The sequence below is a fragment of the Amia ocellicauda genome, chromosome 12 (assembly GCF_036373705.1).
Source record: "Amia ocellicauda isolate fAmiCal2 chromosome 12, fAmiCal2.hap1, whole genome shotgun sequence".
Classification (NCBI taxonomy): Eukaryota; Metazoa; Chordata; class Actinopteri; order Amiiformes; family Amiidae; genus Amia; species Amia ocellicauda.
The window spans coordinates 12587314-12602152 of record NC_089861.1 but is presented as its reverse complement, the minus strand read 5'-3'; the positions used below and the strand labels follow the sequence as shown (position 1 = coordinate 12602152).

Genomic DNA, 14839 nt, shown 5'->3' with positions numbered 1-14839 from the left:
ACTGTGACTTTGGCAGTAATCCCTCAAGCACTTGATTGTATGCTTTGAACATATAGTACGCATTGTCAGAAATAAATGCACTGATATCATGCAAGTCCACTTCAGACTTATTCAGACACTTCACAACAGCATGTACTACTGTATTGTAATTAACAGCCTTTAGGTATACTGTATCAGCGAGCACAGCTTTCAGTTCCGAGTCCGATCACGATTTAGTCCTTGCAAAACAAACGGATGTAATGCACTGATCTTGGCTATCCATAGATTTTTCAGTGACTATAGACACACAGCCAGACTGCTTCAACAATTCCTTAATCTCCTGTATGTGACACTCGGGAACCTTTAAATATTCACATCTCAACTGGGTTGATGATGGAATTGCACCACCAGTTTGGTACTGTATTCAGTCTGAAAAAATCACGAACCTTTCGGTTGTCTAGCTTTTCAAGGGGAATATTTGCACAAATTCCTCTATCAAATAAAAATTTTGGGAGTTTTGTAATTCTTGTTTTCGGTGTATTTTTGAAACTATTGTTTCATTGCCGTAGCTGCAGTTGCTGTATTGGCTGCAATTTTGACTTTCTATTTAGTTGAATCTGGAACAGGAGATTCAGGAGGAGGTACAGAAGACTCCTGGTGGATATTGCATTGCACGATCGATTGCAGATACGTTTTTTTGGTTTTTGGAGACATCCATTTCTTGACTGTTAGAGTACAGCATTCCCACTTAGTATTCAAAAGAACATGACAAGAATGATGGCTCTACTCTGCAGTGTCCTAAAGATGCCTGACCACAATAACTGCTCTGTGCTACTATAGTCAATGTTCATGTACTGTGACTGCAGAGCGTGTAGGTAAGGTGTGTTAGTATGAATTAACTTTTATGTATTTTTTTTTTAATGGAAATAGAAAAATATGAAGTACATTTTTGAAAATGATGAAAACAGAAAAAATCATGGTGTTAGGCAAACTTTGATTTCCATGCAGTCTGTGATTCTCTCAGGACCTTATTCAGTGTTCACATACCAGCCAAAAATAAAATGTTGGCTGTATTGACATTTTAACATTTTGGTGTTGATTATTTATCCTGAAATACTTATTTAGACTAGTTTTAGAGTAAAACATTTTTTGAAATAGTCGTACTGCTACCTCTTAGTTTTTGTCTGTAACATGGACACTCTAAATCTGGAAGATGCCCCCCGATCCCCCTTTTTTTCTCTTTCTCTGGTGGGCTTCCCTTGGCACAACACTAACCAAGAGGACTGTTTGTGCCTTCCCTCCACAGCCTGGAAGTGTCTCCTAAGGTAGAAACCAGCTCAGACGCACCCTTTCACCTCTCACCTCGCTCCCCTGACCACCTCTCCTCTCCTCCTCCTGCTTCTGTTTGTCCATCTTCACTTGGCAGTGTGCCTCATGCTAACCCATTCACCTCCTCACGGGCCACCCCACCCATGTCTCCCTCCAACCCCTTTTTCACCAGTATCCAGTGTAACCCCTTCTTTGAGGAACTCCTAGCTGACCAGGCACTAAAACCTGCCACACCTGCTCCCTGTCTCTCCAGTTCGACTGTCTGGGCTTCCCCACCTTCCTCTGGGCCTGGTGATTCCACTTCAACCCAAGATGGCATATGGCAGAGCTCTGACCTTCCCAACGAGAAATCTATTGGTTTAATTGGCAGGCAAAGCTCAGAACCTGCAGTGTCTTTTTCAAGTGGAGAGATCTCAAGAGTTGCCGCCACACCCTGCCTGTTCTCATCTTACTCCATGTCTGAAGCTCTGGGAGAATGGGATGAGTCTTTTGATGCCTTTGCTGCCAGTAGGCTTAAACCTGCACAAAAGGATAAACTCACGTCACTGCAAGAATCCTCATTCTTTCTCCCCTCTTCACCTGGGCTGAGTTCTTGTCCTCAGGAAAGATCAACAAGTGCAATTATTGGGAAAATTGAAAGTGAAATTCTTCCATGTTTTGTACAAGCTGGAAATGCCCCACCTGTGCCTCCACGGAAACCTCTGGGAGCTGGTGCTCAGGAGGTGAGGAGAGAGAGCTGGCTAGACCGAGCGCAGGAACTGACCGTTAGGAAAGAAGCAAGTCTGCTGTCTCAAACGGATGCTGCTTCAAAGCATTTTCACAGGGAAGAGCAGCGAAAGAAAGAAATATGTTTATCACTGAATTCTTTAAGGGGAGAAGTTGGCATTTCTTCTGCACCTGCTAAAGAATCCTATGTTGCATTACAGGATGAAGCTGGAAATAAAGATGCAACATCTGATTGTAACAATTCACCCACTGATCTGAATGTGACGCCACAATTTGTGAGCACATGTTCAGTAACATTCATGAATAAATCTGTCATGAAACCAAAAGCAGGCAATATTAACCATCAGTCCCCTGTCCTGAGCGTCACCAATTCCTTGGAGTATCCAGAAATAAATGAAGAAATGGTAAAGGAGTCCTCTACCTTGGACCCAGAAGGCAGCAAGGAGACCTTAGGAAGTGAAGTTACTAGCGGCACACAGACATTATCTAAAGAGGAAATTGGTTCTGAGGAGTCCGAGAGAAACGCAAATAGTTCACACGTCTTCACACAGGAAACCACTGGGAGTACAGGTAGAGTGACGGACAAAGAAAAAAGCAGCCCTGCTACATTTTGTAGACAAAACATAGACAATAAGGAAGCTCTACATCCTGCAACCGAGTTTACTAAACCTGAAAGTCACACGCAGGGGTCTGGTGTTTCATGCACTGAAACCTCAACTGTGCCAAGGTCCATTGTTGTAGGCCCAGTACAGTCACTCTCTGAAGTCTTAACCAAAATATCTGAAATCACTGCCACTAAGTCCCCTAACACAGCCCTTGGAGTGGCTAAGAATACACCAGTTAGTAGTGCTCCTGATTCAAATGTCTCCCCTGATCTTAATACACCAGCTACGAATCCACACAAGTGTCTTGGTTCTTTCACAGAGCTTTCTGCAGAAGCACTACAGCCAGCCAAGTCACTTGACTCCCCTTCTGTAGATTTTACAAGTGCCCTTGAATGCAACAATAATGCAATTGAAATGGTTACCAGTCTTTCAGATAGTGACCCTTTTATGGCAATTGACTCCTCACCTGAAGTCATAACAAATGAGTTTGACTCATACGAGCCCAAAACACTGGAATCATTCACTGAGGTCTTCACATGTGCTTCTGCTGCCAAATTAGTGGATTCTTCCAGTAAAGTTAGAATAGATGCATCATTTAGTGCTCCTACCAAGACTGATTCCTCTGCTGTAATTGTCATTGATACACCAGATTCTCTAGCACTCATGTCTGTCTCGGAAGGTAGCCTAGACATCCCTCGGGCCGAAGCTCTCAAGCCATTTTTTTTTTCCCAAACCCTGCCAACTGTAGATGCCAAGGCAGATCAAATGACTTCCCTAGAAACTGGTATACCTAGAATTATATCAGATGGCAGTATTACAAACCTTCCAGCCTCAACACTGGGAGGAAGAAATGAAGGATCAAAAACCAACTCGGAGAGCTGCTTGAATACCGAGAGTTCACCTGAACTTACAGATCGAGATTTAAATGTGGACATAAATTCCAAACTAGTAGAGGAGTTGAAAGCCAACCTCTTTGCTCCATCTGCCAGCATTTGCAACACGCCACAAGGGGATGAACAGAGTACCAATTCCAAGACCAACCTGTTCTCTTGTGCTACAAACATTAGTGCAGAAGGTACTTTTGTACTGCCCGTTCAGTCTACTACAGCGGCTGATACCACAAATGTACCTGTGCTTGATGTGGATTTAATGACTTTGGACCCTGCTAATGCTTTACAAGAGGATCATGAACAAAATCCCAGCAATTTAAATGTAATGCAGGAGAACTCAGTCGTACCTTACTATATGGAAAGCACAGCAGTTACCAATGATTTTAAAAACTCTAACATTCCAGAAGCCCCTTGTCCTGCTGTAGATAATGAGACCACAACAGGTCAGTCCTTGGGAATATTGGGTGATGCTTTCCCCACTAATACAGATTATTTGGCCCTCAATTTGAAAGGACAAAGTGTAGCAATACCTTTGGGACCTGAACCAAAACCTGAGAATCCTTTCATAGATATTTCTCTGACTCCTAACAGTTCCACCCTTCTATCAAATGCCCCAAATAAAGAAGTTACTCTCCTATCAGAAAACGAGCAGGTGAGGAAGCCACCGCCCAAACCTCCTAGGCTTCTCGCTGAGCATTTCACAGACAATGTACTGGATTCTTGCTTAAATAAAGTGACTGGTCTTATGACCGTAGAAGGCACCCTAAAGAAAAAGGACAATGGAGAACTTGAAATACCGGTGACCGGGAGTGTTGTCCACAGCTCCAATGAGGTGACCGTTTCAGACCATTACAGAACTTGCAAGTCCAAGTTTCTTCAGGAGGGATCAGGCCACGCAAATGTTGAAGAAAAGGTAAAGATGAGGGATGCTCATGCTCCTTCCTCACCTTTTGAAATCATTAGCAGTGACCAGAGCATGGAAGCATGGCAATTGCAGCCTGACTCTTCCCATACTGAGTTTAAAAGGCCCTTATCAGGTGATCTTGGGGACAGTTGGGATAAAAGCTGTCTGAAAAATCAAGGCAATTTCAGAGTCAAAGAAGAACTTAACACCTCTGACTTGATGTTTTGGTCTGCTGAAGAACTAAAAGACCTGCCTGCTCAGCTCCAGGAGTCCAGCAACCACAACAAAGAAGTCTACTTAAATGAGAGAACATATTCTATTCAGAACAGACCAGCTCAGCCTGACAACTTGACAGCCACTCTGCAGTCAAATAACCCTTCTCCAGGAACTGCTGCTAAAAATCAAACCCAAAATGAAGGAGACATGCTCCAAGTATCTGGGGAAAATAAGCTTACCGTTTCTAATCTGCCAATGTTTTCTGAGTTGCTAAAAAACAAAGATCAGGAACGGGCATCTCTCTCACACACACCCACTCCCAGTGATCTTTCCTACATGGTTTCCCAGGATCCCGTGATAGAGTTCAAGCCAGACGACTTTGGCAAGCCTCAGGAGGAAGATCTGCAAAAACCTCAAACAAAGGGTGTTCACATGGAAAATCCTTTAGCATTTGCCATATCACTTCCGGCATTCAGCAAGAACAATCCATTTTCCACAATCCCAGGTACTGATCAGCTCTCCTCTTCAGTGTCCCACCATCGGAAGGAATTGGCCTTTAAAGACCCTCAATCTTGCTGGAACAGCCTTCCAGAAGCCCAGATGTCAAAGTTCCTTGTGCATGACAGTACCCCTCTGGCTTCTTCTACCCCCTCCTTAGTGGCTGCAACTAACTCCGAGTTTACCCACTTCCCCTCCCCCATCCTGTCCTCTTCGACTGTGAGGCCAGCAGCAGGGACCACCCAGGCAGCCGCCCCCTCCTCCTTCCGCCCTCCGCCACCGATTGCTTCAGCGTTCACGGTTTTGCCCGAGGAGACACAGCCAGCTGACCACTTCCTGCAGAGTCACAAGAGCAGGTGAGAGTGAATAGACGCAAGTTGTAGAAGTGGCGGCTCATCCCCTCCCCACTCCCTCCCCCCCTTCCACTTAAGTCATCCCATCCTATTGCCTTAGATGCTAAAGGGCAACTGATACTTGATCAGAACTAGCATATCGATGTAGCTACAAAAGGTAGGTAAGGTTTAGTGGGATCTGTGGAAGAAAAGGTCGATCACCACACAAGGTAACTCACGAGGGAGAATTCACTGCTTTAAAGTCCTCCAGTTCCAATAGGCTATTTTTAAACTAGTCTTGATGAAAATAATTTCAATATACTGTAAATGAGAAGTGGCTCATCAGTGGGCCTACATTAGACACCGTTTATAGGATTGTATTGATGGTGGGTGGGGGGGGGTTATCTATCTGCAATTAGGATTGCTTAATTGCTATGTTGCATACATATTAATATCTGCTTTTGAAAAAATTAAAAAAAATTTAAGATGACAGTTTACATTTCAGATGAATAGGTCTTTGTTGATGCTTCAGTTTTTCTGAAAATACAATCATGGCTGCCTGGGCACAGCCTTCTACATTGAGATCTACTGACTGCAGAGTGATAATGCAGCAGGTGAGTTGCTTCTGGTGTGTAATGACCATACACCACAGAGGAGCTACATAATGTAAACTCAGGCTGTGTTAAACATTGGCCAGAGGTACAGGGACAAGGGTTAAAATATTTTTTCCAAAAAATGACCTGCGGTGAGAAGAGAATATTGACTTAAAAGGGTTAATTGCCAGTAAATTAAACCTAAAACCATAATTGAGCCCACCTTACTTTTCTGAAGGTATTCATTGAATACTCCAAAACCACTGCAAGTGTCCAACATTTTGAATTCTCATTGCACTTCTCCTTAATCAAGTGATGGTCCACATCTTTCCTTCACAATTACCAGTGCAAGCAGAGTAAACACTCATTTGTCAGTGAGACGAGTATGGTTAATCAATGCTCTATAAAGGGTTGTGAAGGTAGTGGGGACAAGGCAGAGACCAATTATAGTTTCCAACCAGTAAAGACGTCTAGATCTGTATACACATCCGGTCATCCGCAAACCCTAAAAAGTTTTGATCTAGGCAGTTCCTTATCATTTACTTAAAAATTGACATGGTTTTCCTAATCATAAGAGAGAACTGTATTGTGTCATTGATTTCAGCTTTAATTAAGGTGTTTAACCAATGCAAACACAATGTAAAGTTGTTCAGATTTTAAAATGGACGATTGAACTAATAGTTGTGTACCAAACCTACATGATTGTGGGTCTGTGAACACAAGTATTGAGAACCTCTACACTGCAGTATGTGCTGCTAGTACAGAAAGTGATTAATCTTTCACTTCACCTGTTTTCAGTGATATGCCTTCATACTTTTGTTCATTCTTGTATATGACCTTTCTCACAGTAGGGTCATCATAACAAGGTCATCATCAAGCTTTTTTTTTCTTCCCTTCTTTATAATGAAAACAAGGGTGAGAATTATATTTTCTGATGGAATGAATGAAACCACATATCCTAATCTGTAGATCTACCTCGATATGCAGTACTCTTTAGCTCCAGTAAAATTTAACATTCGTTACTTTTCTGTTATTGCTTGCCCATCTCTCTTAACGATATAAGTAAAGTGACAGTTTTGTATTTTTTTTTTTTATTTTTTTTTTTTAACCGGTTATGTCCGTAAAATGTGAAATTTTAGAAGGTAAAACATTTTGGTGTGTGGATATGGACCTTATTTTTATTATTTTCAACCGAGAAGAGATCGAGCTGATAGAATTTCAGAATTACCTCTGTGAGACAGGTGTTCAAGTCCAGCAAAAGAACCGACTTTTGGTTGCAGTTAACAAGAAAAATGCAGGTGTTTAGCGTCTGCAGTTCCTCTGCACATATCAAGCACATATCTTCAACTGTATACATTGTCTGGGAAAGGAGAGACTGCAGGACTGTGTCAGGATTGCTACTACATCAATTAAGCCATTTTCTAATTTAATCAGTTGTGGTGCATCTGATGTATGATCAATTTGGGTCGTCGATTAAAACCCGATAACATAATGTTTACATCAGGCCAATATTGCAAAGTATGCCATTTCACTTTTTACTGTAATGTCAATGAGTGGAATGCCCGTTGGACGCTGATAAGGCCAGATCCGTGCCCATGGAAAAAATATATTGCGGAACACTGGGCTATTCACTTAATAGTGCAAATTACTAAAATGTATAGTGTTACTCTTAATTAGTTCTGTTAACCTCTGAAGTAATTAGTTTTCCTACTATCATACTTTATAGATCATAATAAAGGGACAGTTGTGTTTCCATATAAAAAAAAATGAATAAATCCATATACTGTACAAAAAAACTGATGTTTGAATCATGTTTAGATTAAAGCTAAAACTCACACCAAAAGGAAACAATTTGTCAATTCTCTAGATGCTGAAAGAAGCATTTCCTCATTGTGAAGAACAACTTGAGAGGGTAGGTAAAATGTGATGTACTGTATGCTTCAGTGTATACACAAACCTTTCATTCATTTTAAATCTTAAATTTTCCTTACGTAAACTTATTTCTCCTTTAAATGATTAGCTTTCATCTATAGCTTAAATGTATGTGATATACTTTTATTTTTATATAATACACACACACACCAACACTAAAGAAAGGATCAGTACTCGAGCTGGATCTGTCTGAACAATACTGAATACAGCTTATTGTTAACAAATTAATGATTTAAGATAGTTACCCATAATTAGTGGAACATAATTTGACACAATGAGATGAACGTTAATGATTGGGCAATAAGCAATAAGTGGCTTAAAGAGGAGCTGTATCAGCCTCTTGGGGCTGAAAGACTGATTTGTGTTTTTTTTTTTTTTTTTTCATAAGTTGTGTAAAACGTGGGCTCCTACCCATAACCACTGACACTGCATGTATGTATTTGCATTGTTTTGTTGGCTTATTAGCAGTTTTACCCAGGGTGACCTATAGCCAGTTGGAATGTGAGTGTTCAGTTCAAGGAGCTTCCACAATACTTGGCGTGCACTGGTACATGTGAAGGAAATGTGCGGAAAATATAGAAGTCTTCTTTTCTGGCTAAGGAGAGAGAGCGCTAAATAGGGAAATTAGTAGTGTGCCATTATCTAGATGTTTTGGAGCACACGGTAATTACATGGGGCATTTGCAACTATATTTTATTTTCCATGTTGTGTTTTGTTTTACACTTATTATGAATCCTCAATAGTGTGACACTTCCAACAATGTGTCTGTCCCTTTTAAGTCTAACTTTTATATGATCTCAAGTGGGTATAGAGCATATGGAAAATCTTAAACTTGACAAATCTGACCTTAAATCACCTTTGATTATATTGTTGTACTAGATTTGTAACATCTTGGATTATGCTTCTTAAAAAAAAAATGTTGAAGTCCCTCTCCCATATAGACTGTAATGTATCTGATTAAGCTAGATCTGTCGCTCACAAGTGTGATTTGCAGGCATTGCCAGGTGTGGTTAATAAAATAGTTCAAGTTTTTACTTTGGTTTCTATTCGTAACTTAGTACACTGATGCCTTTGTTGTATGTTCTTTCTGTTAAGAGCAAAACACGCTGCTTGGGATTTCTTCAGATCCCTGCTGAGTCTTTGAAATAGGCTTTTAAACAACAACCTGTCCTAGCCCATTCTAATCCTGTTGCTGTCTGGCTTCCCGGCCCAGTTCAAGTTGGAAAATTGCAATTAAACTGGTTCAAAGGACCATAATTACAACAGAGAACAACATCCTTTGATGTTGAAGTCATATTGATTCATACAAATCAATCGCAAGACTTCCCCTCCACCCTCCCCAATAGAACTCAGTGCCATTAAAGCTCCTGTTTAGCTCGCTGAGCTAGGAACTGCCCTGATGTAAATTTTCCCATCTATGAATGGGCATGATTTGAAGGAGGTCTTCGGCATTAGTAACACAAAATTCAGTTTAATCACTGTGAAACTGAATCTTAAGTTACTCCTGTGTACAAAGATGTATTCATGATTCTGCCAAAATAATGATATCAATGATATGTTCTGAAAAATCTACATTGTGATTTAAAGCTCATATACTTCCACTGACCCCAAAGACCCAAAAATGATTTGCTTGCACTTTCCTCACAATTGAGGGATTTGCAAATATACCAAGCCGTTGCTGTATACTGAATTTGTTGGGAGTGTTTTTAAGCAATATGTTGCTTAATTGGCAGTAAATTAGGGTCTTCTTAAACATGGCACATAACCCTAAGAACACTAAATACAAGGCAAGAAAATAATATATATAATGCAAATCTGAATGGCTACGATCCTCGAAGCCAAAGGTCCTAAAAGGTGATCGCATATGCAGTTAATTCCTGGCCCCTCTCTCCTGCTGACTGTGGCTATGCTAACAAACAAAAAAAAGACTACTAGTTCTTCAGTCAGCAGGGTTTATAAATCATTCAAAACTTTCCCAGAACAGTCTTCTAAGGGGCACAGAGTTACAGCTATTCTTGAAGTCTCTTGCAGCCATTTGGAGAGTTGTTCAGATTTGCTTGAATAGTAATATGTGACTTACATCAAAAATTCCCTTGAGACCTGAAATACTGCCAAAAATGGTTTGGTCTGAATTTTAACTTGACATTGGAATTGATGCATGTATTTTTTATTAATTTTTTCCCAAGTAATTGTTTCTTTAAAATTTAAAAAGTTCCAAAGTGGATAAAACAATGACGTGTAAAAAAATCTGACCTCAAATTCAACTACAGTTGTATTATACAGAGACTTACTTTCAGAATTTATTTCTGCTGTCCCTATGTATCTTAAAGCTGTAAATATTGTTGTTGATCCAGATCAGTCTCAATTGTATAATGGAGTTCTGGTGATGAATAATGCATTTATTAAGTCCATTCCATTTTAAATGACACTCTTAAATGCAATCCGGTGATCTTGGACCATGCACCTGGCAGGGGAATTATCAAATTAGCGTAAATATTTAGTTTCCGTCCCACACCCATTTTCAAGCTCCTAATCGTAAATGTCTTCAAGTTTTCCATGTTCTGTTTGTAGCTGGATCTCCCCCTCCCCCCACCTCCTGTAACTGACAACTTCTCCCCCTCTCCTCTGCTGCAGAGCAGCCCTTGATTTCTCAGTGGGCCTATGGCTTTTTATGATTTCTCAGTGGATGCCTTACGTTTGGGGGCTGCTGGAGTCCCCTCGCAAACAAGTTGGGTTTCCCAGAAGACACAGCTGTGGTGCACTTGTTTTATGCCTTGGTGTCCAAAGATTGGTGAGGCCCAGTTCAATTAGCAAGCAAACACTTGCTGAGAGGATAATTATTTTTCTTCAAACGTGTTACCTGCTGGGCTATGGGGCCCAGGGCTCAGACAGGCCTGTCCTCAAAGGTGATCATGTCAACATTTTGCTGGCAATCATTAGGGAGCTGTAACCCAAGACAACATGGAGGGAGGTAGATCACCGCGATCATCTTTAGTCTTAGATAATACAGATGTGCTTTTCATTTCCCTGTTTGAGGGGGTGGGGAATTTGCAAAACAATCTCTTCTATTCCAACCATATCTGAGAGTGTTTAAAAGTCATATCTAATAATTTTACAATATTTTTTGTTTCCACTTAAATGCTATGGTTTAATTATGAAAGTATTCTAACATTGATATTTCACCTTCTTTTTTTACTGTGGTATTATCGGTTGTGTATTTTCACTGCAAGATCATTTTAACACAGTTGGGTGTTGATTAGTTTCTCGGACCATAATGGAAAAAGGTGGAGCACCTTCTTGAAAATCTGAAACCCCATTCACACTGAAACCATTGCCGGCAATTTTGCCGGCATTTTGTTGCTGGCAAGGTCTGTGTGAATGGGTCATTGCCAGCAATTTGCTGTCAACGTGTCTGTGTGAATGCAGCAGAAAAATGATTTCCAGCAAATTCAGCATCCAGTCCTTGTGTGTTGACACAGTGCATCAGCTAACTGACGCAACCAATCAGAATAGGGGCACAACACTACAAGAACACGACCTTTGAAAAACGGACCGGGTTGTTAGAAATGGCGGAGGTTGAAAATAATATAGTATAACATATGCATCAATTCTGCGTGTTATTGATGAACCAACAGGTTGGCATATGTAATGCTAACTATTGTCACACGTCAGAAGTTATGTACCAATAAATCATACAAAAGATATTATCTCTATACGTGTTACCCCCCTCACACTGGGTTCATTTCAAACGAAATCGGTTCGGTTCGTTTGCTTTGGAAAAAATGTATCAGTCAGTGCTGCTGTTCACACTGGCCTTGTGTACAAATGCGCTCAGCTCGTAACTCGGGTTCATTTTCGTGATTCACTTCCGTGTTTTCTCAGGACTCCGATCATATTGCAATAATCAAGTGAGCTCGGTTCCTTTTGTATTAATAAAACACTGGATATTTACATTTTACATGATTAATGCATTTAAGAAATGGCAGCATAATGCATACAATAATACAATAACAAATAACCATAACAGATACATATGACTATATTGTATTGTTTGCTGTATATTTCCTATACACGTGTGTAAATTGGATTTTGTAAATTGCATTGTGCTTTGAACTGTACTGTAGTTTTGCACATTGTATTGCTCTTATTTGTACGTCGCCCTGGATAATTATTGCCATCATTATTATTAATTGTAATAGTTACTACATGTAGTCTACTTCTACTTCTGATACAACGAAATAATACACAAGTGCGTTCACGTTGTGCAGGATGTGTGCAGATCTCACCAGCAAAGTGTTTTCATTTTCATAATCGTATGACAACAGTGTAAATAGTAATTTAAACACTGTATGCAGTTATACAGAGCACAACAATAGGCTACTATATTTGTGAATATTATAATCAGCGTTGCGCTGCCGAATGGTGATTGTCTTGCCTATTTAAAAATATACAATAACACAGTAGTGTGATGTCTCCTAAATATCCATCTTGGAGTATTTTACTGCTTCTGCCATTTCTTTTAAACGGGAAATGATCACACTTGTACAGACACGTCCATAGTGCCGGTCCAGGTCTGCTCTCCGGATCCACAGGCTTCTTTAGTGTCTCGACCCCAGGGCCATAGCGCTCTTGCCGGCAGTCTCCGTTTTCTGTGTGAATGCATCCTTGCTGGCAACTTTCCAGCATTCAAACCCAGTGTGAATGGGGGCAACAGGAAAAAAGCAGGCAAACGTTCCCGGCAATGTGCTGGCAATTTGGTGGCATTTGAGTGTGAATGGGGCTTGAGAAACTCTAGTAAAGAAAATTGTTGAATTATTCTACAGAATGTTCCCTCTTCATCCTCTTGTTAGGGATCTAGAAAGAGTGATTTAGTCAAGTGAACTCTGAAATTTCAGCCCATCCTGCAGCAGTGATTTATGATATTTCCTCTCAACTTATTAACTTGGCTACGTCAGCTGCTGAGAGGGCAAAATATCCCCCTACAAATTCTCTAGAGCTTGCTTCCCTGTCAGGCTTCAGCCCCCACATGTGATTGTACTTATGGTGGCATTTTTCAGTACAGCTATATTGCAAAAGATTGTCTGAAGTCACCGGTCACATCTCCATGATCTATTTTAAGGAACAGCCTATATTAGTTTTGTGATTTTCTGTCCTGTTCAAAGATTAACCCGTTTACTTAGATATGTGCATTTATTTATTTTTTAATCCAATTAGTTGAAAAACTAAGAGGACAGGGAGAGGGGTGAGGGGCAGGGGATTGGTCATGCCTGGAAATTAAATTAGCTCTGTGGACCATAATCAATCTATCCAGATGTTTTCTCCCCCTTTATCTCTCTCAGCCCCCATCCGGTGAAGCCGCTCAGCTCTGCTGCCTCCCAGGAGGAGAAGAAAATGGACCGGTCAGTCCTCTCCAGTGGGCTGGAGAAGCTCAAGTCCACTATCCACCCAGCGCGGAACACAAAGCATGGTGATCCGGAGGCTGAGAGGCTGAAGGTAGGCCATCAGCAGAGTCTTTTAGTAGCATTATTAAGTCGGTGACTTGGAGCCAGGGAATAAAATTAACACCCGCCTCCCGCCAAATGCGGGTAGATTTAGCCAGTGGCGGGTAAATCTGTAAATTTTACCATCCACTTTGGTGGCCAACAAGTGTACGGGAACTCGACTTTGAGTTGAATGGATTGGTTGGTATGTTTCAACATATGGATTCATTTGTTGACGTTGTAGTGTTGGTATGTTAGTTGATTTGGCAAACCGCAATATCATGTTTTTTGAAAATATATGGCATCTGGACAGTCTTCGGTCCAGGAGGACATATTTCATGGCGAGCAATGAAGCAGAAATAAGGTGGCTAAGGATGTGGAAAAATAATGACTTTTAATTACTTTTCATTGTCATAATTACTGACTTTTTAATTACCTGGATCAAAGTGTTTCAGAATTATAATATGACAGAACAGGAAAGAGGAGCAACAAACGCATGAATAAATGCCATGTTTTAACATGTTCACCACACATTTACGCACCCTCATGCATTTTTGGTGATGTTTGCCTTTGGCTGGTAAAAATACCTAGTGGCTGGTAAGTTGTTGTGTTTTTTTCCTTCTACCAGACACAGTGGTTAGTGGCTAAAAAAGTTAACTTTATCCCCTGCTTAGAGCCATAGCCCATCATTGGGAATGCTCCAACTTTCATGACACCTTTTTAGGTAGCTAATATTGCTATTCAAATTAATAAATGTGCTTTGAATTGTCTGCAATGAACAGAAATGAATGCTGGGGTGTTTCATGGAAGTTAAGATTTTTCTTTTCATTTTTGTTTTAAATGAAATGGCCACAAATAAGAAACTCCTATAATATTCAGATTTAAATGGAACTGTCTGGAAGATCAAGGAATTGACCAAGTCAGTGTAGAGACGGAGTATACTTTCAGTTAGTTGTTGGTGTGGTACGAATCATTAGAATAAGGAGTAAACAACCCTTGGGCAAGAGACTGCGGCAATTGGGCCACTGCAGCGAATGGAGACTCGCGCTCATTAATTAAAGACTGGTGACCTATTTATTTTGAATAGCCTCACAACAGCAGGGCAGTTGAATATGTAAACATTTTCAATTGCTGTTGTCTTGAGGCCCCTTCACGTGATGAAGTGCTACTTCTACCATGGAAAGAATGTGTTGAATATTTATTCGGATGCTGCTCCAGTTATCCAGGTGTTTTTTTTGTTTTTGTTTTTTTACAATGCTGGATATCGGCACTTCACAGACGGTTAGTGCTGACACCTTCACTGGAGCTAATTTGTACGTGTTGGTGAACAGCTCAGGAGGAAAAGACTCCAACCA

At 40.6% G+C, this 14839-nt stretch overlaps 1 protein-coding gene across 4 annotated transcripts in view; it reads left to right on the top strand.

Annotated features, from left to right (window-relative positions):
• Nucleotides 1–14839, top strand: part of rab11fip5a (RAB11 family interacting protein 5a (class I)) — a 64003-nt gene that overhangs the window by 41856 nt on the left and 7308 nt on the right. For 2 of the 4 annotated variants that reach the window (XM_066718358.1, XM_066718361.1), the window contains exons 4-5: nt 1286–5503; nt 13344–13497. In XM_066718358.1, coding sequence (XP_066574455.1) covers nt 1286–5503; nt 13344–13497 — 4372 coding nt within the window. The remainder of the gene's footprint in view (nt 1–1285; nt 5504–13343; nt 13498–14839) is intronic. The other 2 variants (XM_066718359.1, XM_066718362.1) reach the window with 2 other exon arrangements.